Source organism: Dipodomys merriami, unplaced genomic scaffold (assembly GCF_024711535.1).
Source record: "Dipodomys merriami isolate MVZ:Mamm:240054 unplaced genomic scaffold, mDipMer1.0.p SCAF_3, whole genome shotgun sequence".
NCBI lineage: Eukaryota > Metazoa > Chordata > Mammalia > Rodentia > Heteromyidae > Dipodomys > Dipodomys merriami.
The window spans coordinates 39373145-39389816 of NW_027204492.1; the positions used below are offsets into that span (position 1 = coordinate 39373145).

The following is a 16672-nucleotide window of genomic DNA, read 5'->3' on the forward strand; positions in this document are numbered from 1 at the left end:
TTTCATGCTTGAGTTCCTGCATTCAATTCCACCCCTCTAAAAAGGATAAAGAACAACAGTATTGATTCCAAATGTGATGAATTATGAAGACAGGGGAAAACGGTTTACAGTTTATTAAGTATGACTCTGTAACAATAAATTTGAAAAATATAGTGAAATGGATAATCTAAGAAAATATTAATTATAAGCACTGCTGTAAGAAGCAGAAAATCCAAATATGTAAACTATAGTAGAAAACAAAAAAAAACTCACAAATAGTAGCTTCCCTAAATGGCAGCTGTTCACATGATTGTACAACAAAATTCTAGCAACTCTCAAGGAAAAGCTCTTTTCCCTGAACTATAAATTGTTCTACAGCTCATTAAAATATACTAATTGTACCAATTCACCTTATAAACTCAGTACAATTTGAAACATATAGACAGAATCAATACAGAAGAGAAAACTATGAGCCAAAATAATTTTTGATGGGAAAAACTTAATTAAATCCTTTCAAACCTCCTATCACAGCAGGCTAAGAGGAAAAGGCACCATACACTAGTAGTGTCCTAATTGCTGTCTCTTGCTCTGAAGACTCACAAAATGACATTTATTTCTTTGAAACATCAAGTAAGCACTACAAAATAATACATAAATTCCAAATTACTAGAAAAAAAAAACGGAAATTCTGCAAAAGTCAACGTGCAAAAATAGGAAGTAGTGCTGGGCACCGGTGGCTCATGTCTGTAATCTTAGCTGCTCAGGAGGCTGAGATATGACGATCACGGTTCAAAGCCAGCCTGGGCAAGGAAATTTGGTAAGACTCTTATCTCCAATGAACCACTAGGAAACCAGAAGTGGCCCTGTGGCTCAAGTGGCAGAGTGCTCACCTTGAGCTGAAGAGCTGAGGGATAGTACCCAAGCCCAGAGTTCAAGCCCCAAGACCAACCAAAAAAAAAAACCAGGAAGTAGAGGTATGGCTCAAGTGGTAGAATACCAGCTGGGCACCAAAGAGATGAGTAAGAGTGTGAGGCTGTGAGTTCAAACCTCAGTATGAGTACACAAAAAACATATGGCACAGAGTAAACATAAACAAACATCAAGAACAGGTCTGACCAAGTACTGGTGGCTCATGGGAGTAATTCTAGTAGGTACTTAGAGGCTGAGAGCTAATGTTCGAGGTTTGAAGCCAGCCTGGGAAGGAAAATTCATGAGACTCTTATGTCCAGTTAACTAGCAAAAAGCTGAAAGTGGAGCTGTGGCTCAAATGGTAGAGTGCTATTCTTGAAAGAAAATGCTAAAGGACAGTGCTCTGGCCCTGAGTTCAAGCCTCAGTACTGATTTAAAAAAAAAAAAAAGAACAAGTATGGATATCATTCATCATACTAAATTCAGCTGAAGTAAAGTGAGCTCATAAAAGACAAAGAATTAGTTTGTCTTAAATGGAAGAATCTTTGCTGTATGTTTCCTAAAAGATACCAATGTAAGCTGGGTGCGGGTGGCTAATACCTCTAATCCTATTCAGGAGGCTGAGAGTTGAGGATTGTGGTTCAAAACCAGCCTGGGCAGGAAAGTCTTTGAAACTCTTATCCCCAATTAACCACCAGAAAACCAAAAGTGGTGGTGTGGCTCAAGTAGTAGATGTTAGCCATGAGCACAAACGCACAGGGACAGCACTTAAGCTCCAAGTTCAAGCCCCAGGACCAGCATATACACCAAAAAAGACACACACCTAAAATAAAACAACAAGAAATGGTAGGACAAATACTGATGCTCTCACATCAGTGCACTTGTTAGGAATGCAAACGGCTAGGCCTCTAGCCCAACCAAAGCACATAGGACATCTGTATTTGAAAACACTTTTGAGGTGATAGAAATGCTGAGTCATGTTTAATTCTACCAAAAGGACAGTGCAAAGAAGCTTCAAAGCAATGAGAGGCAAGTTCCATATTGATCAAGGGTAGCATCCACCAACAAGACAAGAATCAAAACCTGTAATCCTAGCTACTCAGGAGGCTGAGATCTGAGGATCAAGGTTCAAAGCCATCTCGGGCAAAAAATTCCCCATAAGACTTTTATCTCCAATAAACTACTTAGAAAAAGCCAGAAGTGGTGCTGTGGCTCAAGTGGTAGAGCGCTAGCCTTGAGCACAAAAATGCTTAGGGACAGCATCCAGACCCTGAATTCAAGCCCAGGGACCAGCAAAAAAAAAAAAAGACATGAACCAGGTATGGAAACTTACATATTATATAGGTATCTAAAGAAAAATCCAAAAAGAAATCACAGGCTATTTATAGACCATAGGAATCTGTGTACATTGTCATAAATATGTTGATTATCCAGAAAGAATGAATCAAATTAAACTATCTACATACATTTTAGACAAAACAACTGTATTTCTAAGTACTAACAGTAACAGTTCAAAATGAAATTAAAGCACCTAGGTCTATTTGCAATAACATAAAGAAAAAATAATTAAAATAATTTAATGAAAAAAGTGACATACTATGAATCCTTGAAAAAATATTGTTGAAGGCTGGGAAGGTGGCTCAGTGGTAGAGTGCTTGCCTTGCATGCCAGAGGCCCTGGGTTCGATTCCTCAGCACCACATAAGAAAAAAGAAAAAAGCTGGAAGTGGTGCTGTGGCTCAAGTGGTAGAGTGGTAGCCTTGAGCTAAAGAGCTGAGGGACAGCACCCAGGCCCAGAGTTCAGGCCCCATGACCGGACCCCCAAAAAAATATTGTTGAGCAAAAAGAATTAAAAGACCCAATTACATGAATTCTATATTTTTAGGTTCTATGGGTCAATAATATTAAGAGGGAAATAATCCCAAACTGACATATATCAAAGCAATTCATATAAAAACAATCCCAGCTGAAGCCAAGTTCCAGTGGCTTACATTTGTAATCCTAGCTATTCATGAGACTGAAATCTGAAGACTGAAGTTCAAAGCCAGCCAAGGCAGACTAATCCTTTAGAATCCATCTTCAATTAACCAGCAAATGAAAGATGGAAAAGGCAGAGTGTCAGCTATAAGCAAAACACAAAAACCAAAACCAAAAACCAAACCCTGAGAGCATGAGGCTGGAGTTCAAGCCTCAGTACAGGTGCCAAAAATTACACTGACTGGCTGGAGACATTGTTCTAGTGCGATGCCATTACTTCAAACCCTAGTACCACTAAAAGAAAGGAACAAACTGGAATTGTGGCACAAGTGGAAGCCTACCTGCCTGTCAAGAACAAGGCCCTGGCTTCAATCTCCACAAAAACAGGAAGCATTATTGGTTTACTTTGATTACTTTCTCTACAAGAAATGATTTATTCCAATCTTAACCCCATCCCCATTGTATCATGTTCAGAGAATTGTATGGGTATGCTGTATAAAATCTTTACAATTCCCATGGTTTTCTTTTGAAATTTTTGAGTTAAAACTACATTTACAGGGCTGGGAAGGTGGCTCAGTGGTAGAGCGCTTGCCTTGAGCTGAAGAGCTGAGGGACAGTGCCCAGGCCCAGAGTTCAAGATCCACAACCGACAAAAAAAAAAAGGTCAAGAAGATTTGCCCAGGCCCTGAGTTCAAGCCCCAGGACTGGCACAAATAAAAGTTGTAATAAATATCACAGTGAAATTATAAAGAAAAGTGATGGAAAATTTAAAAAAGAGTAACAGAGTATTATGATTAATGTAAGCATGTATAGAAATATTACAATGAAAGCACTTGGATATCATTAATATATGCTTATCTAAAAACATCTTACAATAGCAAGCAAAATATAGAAACTGAACACCCCGATATATGCTGATGGCTATAAATTCGTGGGGATAGTCAAAACAGGACATGCCATATGCATTAAATTTAAAAAATTCAAGTATCACTTAAGTTAGCAATTTCAGTTTTCAGAATTTGTCCCTTAACAGAAATTCCCAAATACAATCAATATAAATAGAAAGTAGTGATGATAAATATTATAGCTAATATGGAAAAACAGCACTGCCTACAACTAGAAATTATGATGACATGATTATGGAAACTGTAGTACAGTCATACTATGAGATATTGTAAGTACAGATGCGCACAAAAGATGTCTACGTTGTTAAGTGGAAATAGGAAACCATGCAAGGACACACCATTTCTTTTTCATAGCTGAACAGTGGACCACAAACAGTTGGGAATTTGGAGAAGGCAACTGAAATCATAGGAAAGGTGAGAGGTTATACACTCTAATCCCCTATTTTATTATTAATAATTCCAATCACACAGCAAACATGAAAGGAGTTTACATGAACAGCAATGTAGTTTCTACATCAGTGACCACTATTTTGCTGTATATTGCTCAGATACTTTTAACATAATAAACTTCTAAATACACAGTTTGGGTTTTTTTTATGTCCATTACCCTTTACCATAAAACACAGCTTTGATAAATGGATATTACTTCCTTTTTAAAAATCCTAGATAATTTTAGAAATTATGAGCTCTATTTTCAATTCTGAGGTCATCAATTTTTCCCTTACATATTTAATTGTGAAAATATTTAGAAATAAACCACATTTGGAGTTGTTATTTACTGTTGCTTTATTCTAGTGCTTAGAATAAAATATTTTCTTTAAACCTGGAAATAAGTATTTCAATTTCAAAAACTTAGTATTTATACGATTTTTGGTGCAAGTTTGAGCAATATTTTCTTTGCCCCTCAGTGGCTATTATTACTATGTTTACATATTTTGATGTACGTTGCTTTTTGCTTTTGTTATTTTGGCTTTTAAGGTTTTTTTTTGCTGGATCTGTGGTTTAACATTGTGTTGAAAAAAGGACCGAAGAGCAACAAATATAGAACATTACAGATTTTCCTGGTATTTTTTCTTATTGTTTTTTGTATTTAATTATTTTCCCCATGCCACATGCATGTTCATGCGTATAGCAATGCCATTCTCCTTAGTTTCACCTGTTAGGAAAGCAATATATTTTGAGTAGTTAGTTGCGACACCCCAAAATTGAACTTCCTTAATCAATTCTGTGTGTAGCAAAGAAGGAACAGAAAGCGAGAATTTGAAGCCTTTGCACAAAATTCCGTACCTTCCAAACGTGATAGTTAAACTCTTTGCTTTAAAAGACATAAAAAGTGGCGTTTTGCTGGTTGGAAATATTTAAGGAATAAATAAGGGAGCATCATTTTGGAGCAAAGGTCAAAGCATGCAAACTACAAGTGGAAGTTTTTATGTACAATTGAAACTTACACGCTAGGCAACCGATGGTTAGTTACATCGTTACATTTCTATAACTGAAATGGCTAGGTCACGTAGAAGGAAGGCACGCTCGCTGGAGGAATATGAACTCCCCCTCCCCCCACCAACAGTGTCTTTGCCAGATTGAATTTAGGATCTGCTGAGGCACTTCATGAAGAAACCAAACCAGGACACCAATCAGACAAATTTCGCCAAGAAGCCTCTCAGTAAAATAACATAAAACTAAATAAATAAAAAATAAATAAAACACAGGATGACCCATTGCAACAATGAGACTCACAAGACACTATGTTGGAAATGAACTCTACAACTTCGCGGGGGAGGGGTGGAGGGGTGGGGAGGGAAGGGATAGTAGGAGAAAAACAAAGGAGGGGGTAACAATGCTCGATAGGAAATGTACTCATTACCTTACTCATGTAACTGTAACCCCTCTGTACAGTATCTTTAAAATAAAATAAAATTTAAAAATAAACAAATCAATAAAAATCTCAAAACCTAGCTTTCAACTTGTTCCGCCGCAGCTTGAAAGGGACCAGAGACTCTCCAGAACCATACTCATTTCCTTTGCCATTATCCCAAGTTCTGAACCGCCACTTCCCCAACTCTCCCAACATCCCCGCTAATTCCTTACGTTTAAAATTGTAGTCTTCAGGTTGCTTGTTGGTTAGCCAGATGTCTCCGTACGGATCTTCATTATTCCACAAAGCCAAATAATGACTGTGCTCGCCCCTCAAAGGCCGCTCGGGTTTCTTCTGGTGCTCGCTGTTTCGGAAGGGAATTTCTTCAAGAGAAATATCATCTAACGCCTCCCCGCAGTGGACGCCGTCGATGCAAAGGATCCCCTGGCCTAAATGTTCCTCGTTGTAAAGACACGAGACTCTAGAAATGCTCATTTTGATGCCAACTTTAAGAATATTCTGACGAACCAGACAGTTGAGACTGGTATCGAGGCAGCACTTTTCCTGGTACACACCGTCGGAGATGGTCACATCATAGCAGTAAACGGGAGGCTTCGGCCGCGTGTCCCGGCGATCGTACTCTAACAGGTACCTCTGGACTGCCAGTACGGTGACGGGCACCACCTCAGAGGGGCTCACACACATGCCAGGTGACCGTACAATCTGTTGAAGAACCTTTTGGATCCATGAGTTGGGCTTTTGGGCACCAGCCTTTCGGATCACCACTCCTGAGACTCCAGTCTGCTTTTTCTCAGGGTTTTGCGGATAGGATCCAACGCGACCTCTCTCCTCCGACATCTTGATATAAATGAAAACTCCACGTGCTACTTTGCCCCGTCCCAAACTAAGAGCCGACAAACAGTGCGCGTAGCTCCAAGAAGCCTCCGCCAACTGCCCAGGGCCCGCCCAGTAGCAAGGTTTCAAAGAGGTTGGCGCAAGCGCGCCGCGCTCTGGCCCCGCCCCTCTCCTCGGCGTTCCGCTGGGGATTCGGAGGGATTTCGGAGGGATTTCTAAATAGTCCCACGCACCACATTACCACCCGTAGTCCTATCAGAAGCTCACGAGACTATCTTTGGGGGGAGAAAGGAGAGTCTTGCCAGGGAGTTGCGCAGGGAAGAGAACCTTGATCATCTCGGTTCCCAAGGCACAAGAGAAAAAGGTGAGGAGCACCACGGACTTCCCAACAAAGTAGAGTGCCCAGAGGGATGCGAAAAGTAAAAGGGGCAGAAGTCACAGTCTGTACTTATTAAGCTCAGGCAATTCAGACTTTGGATTTGGAGTTGGCACATTAAGTTAATTGATCATTGGTTAATATGCCTGACTATGATAACACCAGCCTCATACATTGCATGAACAAAAACGCATAAGTTGTGCACATCCCCTAGCACAAAAAGTCCTCAGTAATGAAAAGTCCTGAGTTCCAATCCCAGGACAAACAAAAGAAAGATCGCAATGAATGTTAACTGCTATGGAAATTACTATTACCATAATAGCCTATAGTGGCTCCTTCAGTACATGGTATAGAACTTATTAGTTAACTGCAAATGAAGATTTAAAAAATACCGTTCTCGGTCTGGAAAGGTGGCTCAGTGGTAGAGCGCTTGCCTTGCATGCTCAAAGCCCTGGATTCGATTCCTCAGCACCACATAAGCAAAAAGAAAAAAGCCGGAAGTGGTGCTGTGGCTCAAGTGGTAGAGCGCTAGCCTTGAGCTGAAGAGCTGAGGGACAGCGCCTAGGCCCAGAGTTCAGGCCCCACGACCGGATTCCCCCCCCCCAATACAGTTCTCTAGGTAAAGAGCCAAATTTGTATGAATTTTTTGGTACAATATTCATCAAGTCCTGAGCGCTGTTGCTGAGTGCTTTTGCTCAATGCCAGAGCTTTACTACTTGATCCACAGCTCCACTCCTACCTTTCTTTTTGATGATTAACTGCAGAGAAGATTCTCATGAACTTTCTTGCCTGTAGTGACTTTTACCCTCAATCCTCAGATATCAGCCTCCCGAGTAGGTAAGATTACAGTCCTGAATCACTAGTGCCCCTTTTAGATGAAACTTCTTAAAATGTACCTAAAAATACAACTCCTCACTTAATAGAGGTAGGATACAGCATTTCAAGAAGAGCATTTCTTTAAAAAAAACTTAGTATGTTACTTATATAATGTAGATGAGTAAAATTCACCCCTTATATTACTCCTTAACTCCTCCCCCCTCTTCCTTTTTAACTGGGATTTCTTTTTCTTGCCTTGACCATACTTGGTCCTAAACTCAGGGCATGGGTGTTGTCCCTTGGTTTTCTCTCCTCAGGGATAGCACCCTACCACTTCAGCCACAGCTCCACTTCCAACTTAAAATTTTTATTTTTATTAAGTAATTGTACCAAGGGGTTCCAGTTCCACTTCCAGCTTTTCTGTTACTTAATTGGAGAAAAGAAAAATCAAAATGAAGGTTTCCCATAACAGATGAGGCAAATAGAAAGATAGGCAGATAGAAAGAAGACATTCAATAATCACCATAAGACATGGTAAACAATTTAAAACACAAATGATTAGGAAAAGTTGTTGTAAACCAATATGAATGTGGGAGATGGAAACAAAAATTGATAAGGCAAATAATCATATAGACCTTATAATGCTTGCATTAATGTTTGTGACTGAAGGAATAAATCCCACAAGGTCTAGTGTGTCCTAATCCTCAGATCTCAGACCCATGAGTAACTAGGATTACAAATGTGAGCCACTGGCACTGAGCAAGAGTTCCTTTTACTAAGTGTCCACAGCAATTCTGTCTACCTTGTAGCCTCTAAAATCGCTTTTCCATATACTTATGGACATTTCACTGGATTTATTTACCAACCAACATGTAGGCATCAGTTACGCAGTTTTATTGAATACAATACTAGGATCTGAAGCATAGCTGTACTTTACAACAGTGCTTTTCCAAATACAAAAGTTGCTTGCAGTTAAAATCCCATACCATTTTTGCCTCATGACTATACTGTCCACTTGTAATTAATGCTAGGACAAGAAGCACTGGCGTTTTCCCAAGGCATGTAAACACATTGCACTAAGTAATGCAACAACCTGGAGCTTCACAAAGTTTAATTTTCATGAGACTTAACTAGTCATCAACAATCTGGTTGAATGGTGATACACTATTACCAAAATCTTACTTTTCCAAGGCCTTTTTTCTCCCCAAGAGTGTGGTCATAATTTGCTTCATGTACTCGTTATGTTTTAATTTGTGCCAGTCCTAGAGCTTGAACTAAGGGCCTAGGTACTATCCCTGAGCGTTTTTGCTCAAGGCTAGTACTTGACCACTTGAGCCACAGCTCCACTTCTAGCTTTTTTGGGTACTAACTGGAGATAAGAGTCTCATGAACTTTTCTGCCTGGACTGGCTTTGAACCATGATTCATTTGTGAGCCAATCCCACCCAGCTCTCATGTACTCTTTCTTTTTTTTTTTTTTTTTTTTTGGTCATTCGTGCGGCTTGAACTCTGGGCTTGGGCGCTGTCCTTGCGCTCTTCAGCTCAAGGCGAAGGCTCGAGTGCTCTACTGCTTGAGCCACAGCACCACTTCCGGTTTTCTAGTGGTTTATTGGAGATAAAAGTCTCACAGACTTTCCTGCCCCGGCTAGTTTTGAACCGAGATCCTCAGATTTCAGCCTCCTGAGTAGCTAGGCTCACAGGTGTGAGCCACCTGCGCCCGACTTCATGTACTCTTTCTTACTGGTTTAGGCCTTCTTTACTTCCTTCCTTCCCTCCTTCCTTCCTTTTTGTTGAACTAGGGTTTGAACTCAGAGCCTCATTATAAGGCTAGGCACACACTCTACCAGTGAACAATGTCCCCAGCCCTTTTAAAATTTTGGCCAAGGTTGTCCTTCAACTGAGATCCTCCTATCTATGGCTTCCTGCATAGAGGGAATCACAGGTATGTAGCACTATGAGAAGCCCAAAATGTGGATTTTTTTTTATGGTGGCGCTTTGCAATAGGATAATTACTAGAACTGGCAATAAGTAGCACCACTTTTTGGTTTTACACTTCTATTTACAGTAAAGATGAATGTAAGGCAGCACATATGGAATCTTTTGTATTATTCTGTTGACAAGCTGTTATAGTGTACATCACATCTACTTTAGTAGTACTCACACTTATAGAAACGGCATTATTAAGCAATTGCTTTAGGATCAAATGTGCTTCACAATAACAGAATAAGGATTTGACTTTCAGAGTCAATAATCATTTTTTCTCCTTTTCCATATGGCAGGGTTCTAATAGTGCTCTCCATAGGTTAAATTGGTAAGGGCAGGCAAAACAGTATTTTATAAAGTGGGTATGTTCTAAGATAGTCAAAAGACTAAATCTGTAATGAAATATATTTTTGCAGTCCAATGAATTTGGTGCAAATATCAGTCACAATGATTTTCCTCATTACTAAAATTTTACTACTTTTAGTAGCTCTGGTTGTTGAAAACTGTTACTTCATATGAGTACAGTGCTTAACTGATAATTTGGAATGTAGTAAAAGTTGTAAAAATGCTAACTACTGCTGCTATTATTCTAAAAGCAAGACAAAGCCATAACAAAATAATAGAATGTTACAACTGTAGAGAGCCACTAGGTATCCCTTATTTAATGCTCTTCAAACTGTGGGTTGTGAAAGATTAATGAGGTTACCAGTGCAAGTTATTGAGTCACCACTAGCAATTAAAAACATGGAAATGAATAACTCAGAATATTTCTGTAATAAGGGTGATAATTGCTTCATAAAATTTTGTTTCACATTTGTGACATATAGGTGAGTATACTGGCATTTGCTGTGAAGTGAATTTCTTATGATAGCTTCAATCCACAAAGGCTTAAAAGCCACAAGTATAGCCCAATCCCCTTTTATTACAAATGAATTAATTCAGGTATTAAAAGGGGACTGACATGACCCAAGAACACACAATGAGAAGTAGCAGAGCATCAGAACTACCAATATTCTGATTACAAAGCCTTGAAAATGTCTTAGATAGGTGCTGGTCATTTATAACAGTGATCCTAACTACTTAGAAGAATGAGATCTGAGGATCTCATGCTATTCAAAGGTAGAATCCTCTGAGAACCCAAGTTGAAAAGTCTACGAGACTCCATCCTCAATTAAGCAGCAAAAACCTGGAATTGGAGGCATGGCTCAAGTGTCAGCGCACTAACTGTGAGCAAAGAAGTTGAGCAAGTAGTGCTTGATGGCTCATACCTGTAATCCAAGCTACTCAGGAGGCTGAGACCAGAGAATCGTCATTTAAAGCCAGCCTGGGCAGGAAAGTCCATGAGACTTTTATCACCGATAAACTACTCAGAAAAAGCCAGAAGTGGTGCTGTGGCTCAAGTGGTAGAGTGCTAGCCTTGACAAAAAGAAGCTTAGGGCCAGGCCCTGAGTTCAAGCCCCAGAATTGGCAAACAAACAAAGAAGTTGAGTAAGAGTGTAAAGCCCTGAGAACAATCTCCAGTACTGGATATTTATATGAGAACATCAATTATATGGGAAAATAAAAATTTAAAAACAAGTTTACTATCACTATCATGTTTCAGTAGAAATTTACAAAATGAATACTACCATACTTCATGGTGTCTCAGAAGTTATTTTCAGAAGCCTCAAATTTAAAATGAAAAATTATAAAAATAATGCTGGGGGTTGGAGGTGTGACTCAGATACTGATTTCAGTACCAGACTTAGACCAAAAAATAATTCTGTTTGGGATACCTAACTCAAATATTAAGTACAATATTTTCAATAGAACGTTTTATACTACAGAACTTGAAAAATGTATTTTAAATTGAATATTGTGTTTTTCCTTATGTGTTGAACTTAAAAGACACAATTACAAACAAAATGCCCTCTATCACTCTTTCTTATCTCCTTCCTACTTCTAAAACAATAAATGATGAATTGGAAACATAGAAAAAAGGCTTTCCATGATCTAAGTTGGATAGACACAGCATTATTCCCTAAGTACATTAATTTTTACTCAAGAAAACTTTGTTTTGGTTTATCTTCTCATTCCTTTGTTTTATCCTTTCATTCATTTCCTTGGGTAGGGAAATTAGCATCAGACGTACACTTGTAGGTTTATCAGATCCTTAAGATTATCAATGTAGGTGGAATTGTTGGGGAAATGTGAAGAGGAGTCGCATGACTAGTTGGGGGTAAAAGGATGTAGATAGTTCAGATAAAATGACAGAGCTTGTTTAGATAAGCTTGCCAATCATCACCACGGTGATGAGAGGGGCCTCAGGGTGCTGCCTGGCAACCAGGGCACTACAACCTTCTGCTCACTGCTGCCCATTCCCAACACCTTTCCATTTTCAAGCTGCTCTTCATTTTATTCACTAAATTGCTTCTATATACAAAGATGGATTTGTATAGCTTATGATATTCTTTATTTCATTTAAACCAATGGTGATCTTAAGACATTTTTCTAGCAGATGTGGAATATAGCTTGGTTTATTTATTGGAAGTGCATAAATTGCGATCTTTTATAGAGATTGACCATTTCAGTGGTTTTTAGCCTTCTATTGCTCTTCAGCATCTCAAACAAATGCTTATATTTGTCCTCATGCCTTTGTTCATCCTGGCCACATATTAGACACACTTATTGTGTTGTTACCCCATTCCTTCAGTCTCTTCATATGCTGTACCCATTTTCATAAAAATCCCACCATATTAGCCATTTCCTTGGTATCTCAACATTATAACCGTAAGAACTTTGGATCTGACAATACATTTTCAATTATTTTCAACTATCTAGATCTTACACTAATTTGTTAACTTTAAAAGATGGTTTTGGGTCTTCACTGTACAAGTCTTGCACTGCTTTGGTTAACTTAGTCCCTAAAGTACTTTATCACTTTTTAAAGGTTATTATAATTGTGATTTATTAATAACTTTGTTTTCAGATTGTTCACTGATGGTATATATGGAAATGAGCTTGATTTTGTATTATACAACTTTAGTTGTTATAAGTCAGTTCCTTATGATTTAGTGTATGTGAGAACAGGTCATCTATGAATGTATGGTTTTGCTTCTATTTTTCAACTCTGGATGAGCCACTTCTGAGGCACACCTTCAGCTTTTGCTATTTTCTTTAAGTGGAAGTTTGTCATTTATTTGAGATGTTTCTTCTTTTTTTTTTAGTATAGGTATTTATGTCTACAAACTACTCAGTAAACAGTGGTTTAGCAACAGTTTTGATATGTGGTGACTTAATTTTCACTCATCTAAAATTGTTTTCTAATTTCCCTTGTCTTTTCTTCTTTAAACCATGGCCTAGTTAAGAATGTGTTGATTTCTTTCTACATATCCATGAATTTTCCATTTTTCTTCTATTACTGTTTTCTAAGTTCACCCCATTACAGTCAGGGAAAATACTTGGTAATATTCATGCCTTTCCAAACTTATTGAGGCTGATCTGGAAGACTCATCTCTAATGAACTAGCAAAAATGCTGACCTGGAGATGTGGCTCAAAGGGTAGAGCCAGCTGTGAATGTGACCAAAAGGTCCTGAGTTTATGCCCTAATACCAGCATAAACACAAAATAATTATCAAGTTATATACTTAATAAGTGTGTACTTTATTGTATGCACGTTATATGTCAAAAATATTTACAAAAAAGTTACCAATGGCATGCAGAGCTAGAACGAATATGTGGAAATATAAGTATTTTTCTATGTTTTTATTGAAATCTGACTACCATATCTCTTTTTCTCTTATTCAGGGCACATGTTTTTTGTTTGTAAGCTGGGTTTTATAGTACATTTTGCATTTTTTGTGTGAAAATGAATGATAGCCCGTCCATAAATATGACAAAAAAGACATTCAGTGAATGGTAGCTATCATTATTAACTACAATACAAAAAAGGGTTTAAGAATCTTACACTACATTTAATCCATGTAGACATATATTAAGTTCTTGCACTTTTACTCTTTTTATAATATTTTAACTTTTATTTATGTTTTGCTTTTGGTGGTACTAGTCTTTGAACTTGGGCTAGTGCTTGCTAGGCTGATGCTGTACCACTTGAAACATGCCTCTAGCTTTTCCTTTTGCTGGTTATTTTGAAGATGGAATCTCAAAGACTTTTTTTGCCTGGCTGGTCCTAAACTTAGATCCTCCAGATCTCAGCCTCAGAAATAGCTAAGACTATAGGCATGGCACTAGTACTGGTTTTGTTTATTTTAATTGTTTGGTAGCATACATTAGTTGTACAATGGGGGGCTCATTGAGACATTTCTACATATGCATATCCAACTCTCCCCCTCCCTCTATTTTTTTTGGTCCGGTCGTGGGGCCTGAACTCTGGGCCTGGGCGCTGTCCCTCAGCTCTTCAGCTCAAGGCTAGCGCTCTACCACTTGAGCCACAGCGCCACTTCCAGCTTTTTTCTCATGTGGTGCTGAGGAATCAAACCCAGGGCCTCAGGCATGCAAGGCAAGCGCTCTACCACTGAGCCACCTTCCCAGCCCCTCCCCCTCCCTCTATCCCCTTCCCTTCCTACTTCTAAAACAATTGCAACAAGTTTTATTGTTCTATTTTCATGCATGCAAATAAATTTGTTCACCCATATTCATCTTCATTCAACCTCCCTATTCACTCTCCATTCCTGCTGATTCTCCCCTCAACAGAGCTTGTTTTACTTTTCTGTCATTCACTTTTTAAGTGTGCATTAATTGTACCAATGGAATTAAGAATATTAATTTGCAGTTGTGAATGGGTCACAATGAATGTGTGCATGTGCACGCACCCGTGCGCACACACACAAATCAGAATAACCCTCTCTATTGTTTTCTCTTTTTTCTGACCCCCAATTCTCTATTGATCAATAGCTATCAGATTCTTTATACTATAAATAAACATAGCTATTTCAATCTATTTTTGTATTTTTCTCTCTCCATCATTCTTTCCCTCTTCCTACCTCTTCAATGGAGCCATTTTTTTATAGTCGTTTCTTCACCTTGATGGATAATATGGTTTTGAAAAATTAAGTTTTCTTTTGAATATTTAAAATATAGCTATTTTGACCAAGCAATTCCCCTGGTGTGAACCTATCTATAGTAGTCACCACCAAGTTTTGCCAAATATTTGTTTTTTTTTATATAATTTTATTTTATTTGTGAACATACTGTACAGAGGAGTTACAATTACATGGGCAGGATAATGCATACATTTCTTACCAAGCATTGCAGCCTCCTCCTTTGTTTACCCTTCACATCCCTTCCCAGCCTCCCCCCTACCCCCCAATCCCAATCCTTCTCCTTCCCCCTTGCCAAATATTTGTGAACTTTCTTTTTTTTTTTCTTTTTCTTTTTAACTCTAGATTGTTCTTCATTACCCCCTTGGGCTTAGTCATTGCTGTGGACTCATCTTGGCTAATGGAATATGACTGAAAGTGACATTTCCACAAATAAAATGGAAATGGCTAATGGTTACATAAACAAATAAAACAAAAGGAAAATCCAGTAAGCAAATAAATTCAAACATAAGTAGAACTCACTTTTTTTAAACCTAGTTAGATTTACAAAATAGAAAAAGAACACACACCATATTGGCAGTAGGGTGAAAAACTCAGGACTGCTGGCACATGCAAAGCTGGGAAGTGGAGGAGCTTAAATCAGAACACAGGTCTCTTTGCATTCACACCTCTTCCCCTGTAAAACAGAACTACTGAAAAGTCCATAGTGCTAATCAGAGCTAGCCATCTGCAGATCAATGACAAGGGAAATACATATAGGTTATTCAGGCAATTAGATACTGCACTCTTCAGCTACAGAAAGTTTCCTTCTTAACTAAGGACAAAGATGGGTGATGTTTGAGGTGTGATGTGCAACGAGGAATATGTCATTTTCAGCTCTCTTTCCACTGACTGTACTTGAAGAGTAAGAGGAGGAGAGAGACACACTAGAGGCAATCAGGTACAAATGAAGCACTCTGTGGAGACTGCAACCCTATGGAAAATTTCATTCCCACCTAAAGATAAGTCTGTATGTGCCCAGTGTGTGTGTGGCGGGGGGCGGGGGGGGGGGTGAAGGGGGGGTGTGGGTATGTCTGTGTGTCTGTGTTTATGTGTGTGAGAAACAAAGTGGGATAGGCAATTTTCAGCTTCAATTTTTTCTAGTTTCATGTGTTTCTTCAATATTTTAATAAAATGCTGAAATTTTAATAATCTCGTCAACTGGAAAAATTTTAACTGGTGTTAAAATTTAGGTTTACGAATTTCCAATTTTTTATGGCATTTGTGGTGGGCTGAACTGTCTGTTCAATTGTGCCCTTCTCTCCCATCTGATGAAATTCTTACTCCTGTTCCTGTGACTGTAACTTAGGGTGAAATCAAGTGTTTGATTACAGAATCAAGTTAATACAAAATCATATAGAATTTCAGTGTGACCTAAACCAATACAAGAAGAATAGAGACAAAGAGAGACTAAAGGTCAATAGAAAACATAGACACACAAGGGACCAGAGAGTTCTTGTGAAGATGGAGGCAGAAATAGGAGTGATGCAACCCAAAGCCACTGAGCCAACAGCCCCCAGAAGCAAGGGAGAACAATTCACTCTGGAGCTTCCAGGGAGTGTATGGGCCTACCAACACCTTGATTTTGGACTTTTAAACTTCATAACTGTGAAATAATAAATTTCTTTTATTTTAAACCACCTATTTGGTATTGTTTCATTACACCAGAAATTACATTAGAAATAATACAATATTGATATATTTAAAACAAAATATTTGGCCAGTTGCCGGTGGCTCACAACTGTAATCCTAGCTACTCAAGAGGCTAAGATATAATAATTTGGGCTCAAAGCCAGTCAGTTCAGAAAAGTCAGTGAGACCCTTATCTTCAATTAATCCCTCCCCCCAAAAAGCCAGAAGTGGAGCTGTGACTAAAGTAGTAGAGGTCTAGCTTGGAGCAAAACAGCTCAGGGACATTGCCCAGGCCCTGAAGTCAAGCC

General features: G+C 38.6%; 1 protein-coding gene across 1 annotated transcript in view; it reads right to left on the minus strand.

Moving 5' to 3' along the window:
* The window catches only part of Radx (RPA1 related single stranded DNA binding protein, X-linked), a 52412-nt gene extending 45907 nt beyond the window's left edge, over window positions 1-6505 (minus strand). The window contains exon 1 of the mRNA XM_070038992.1: window positions 5858-6505. Coding sequence (XP_069895093.1) covers window positions 5858-6482 — 625 coding nt within the window. The 5' untranslated portion in view covers window positions 6483-6505. The remainder of the gene's footprint in view (window positions 1-5857) is intronic.
* Window positions 6506-16672: the final 10167 nt, after the last annotated feature.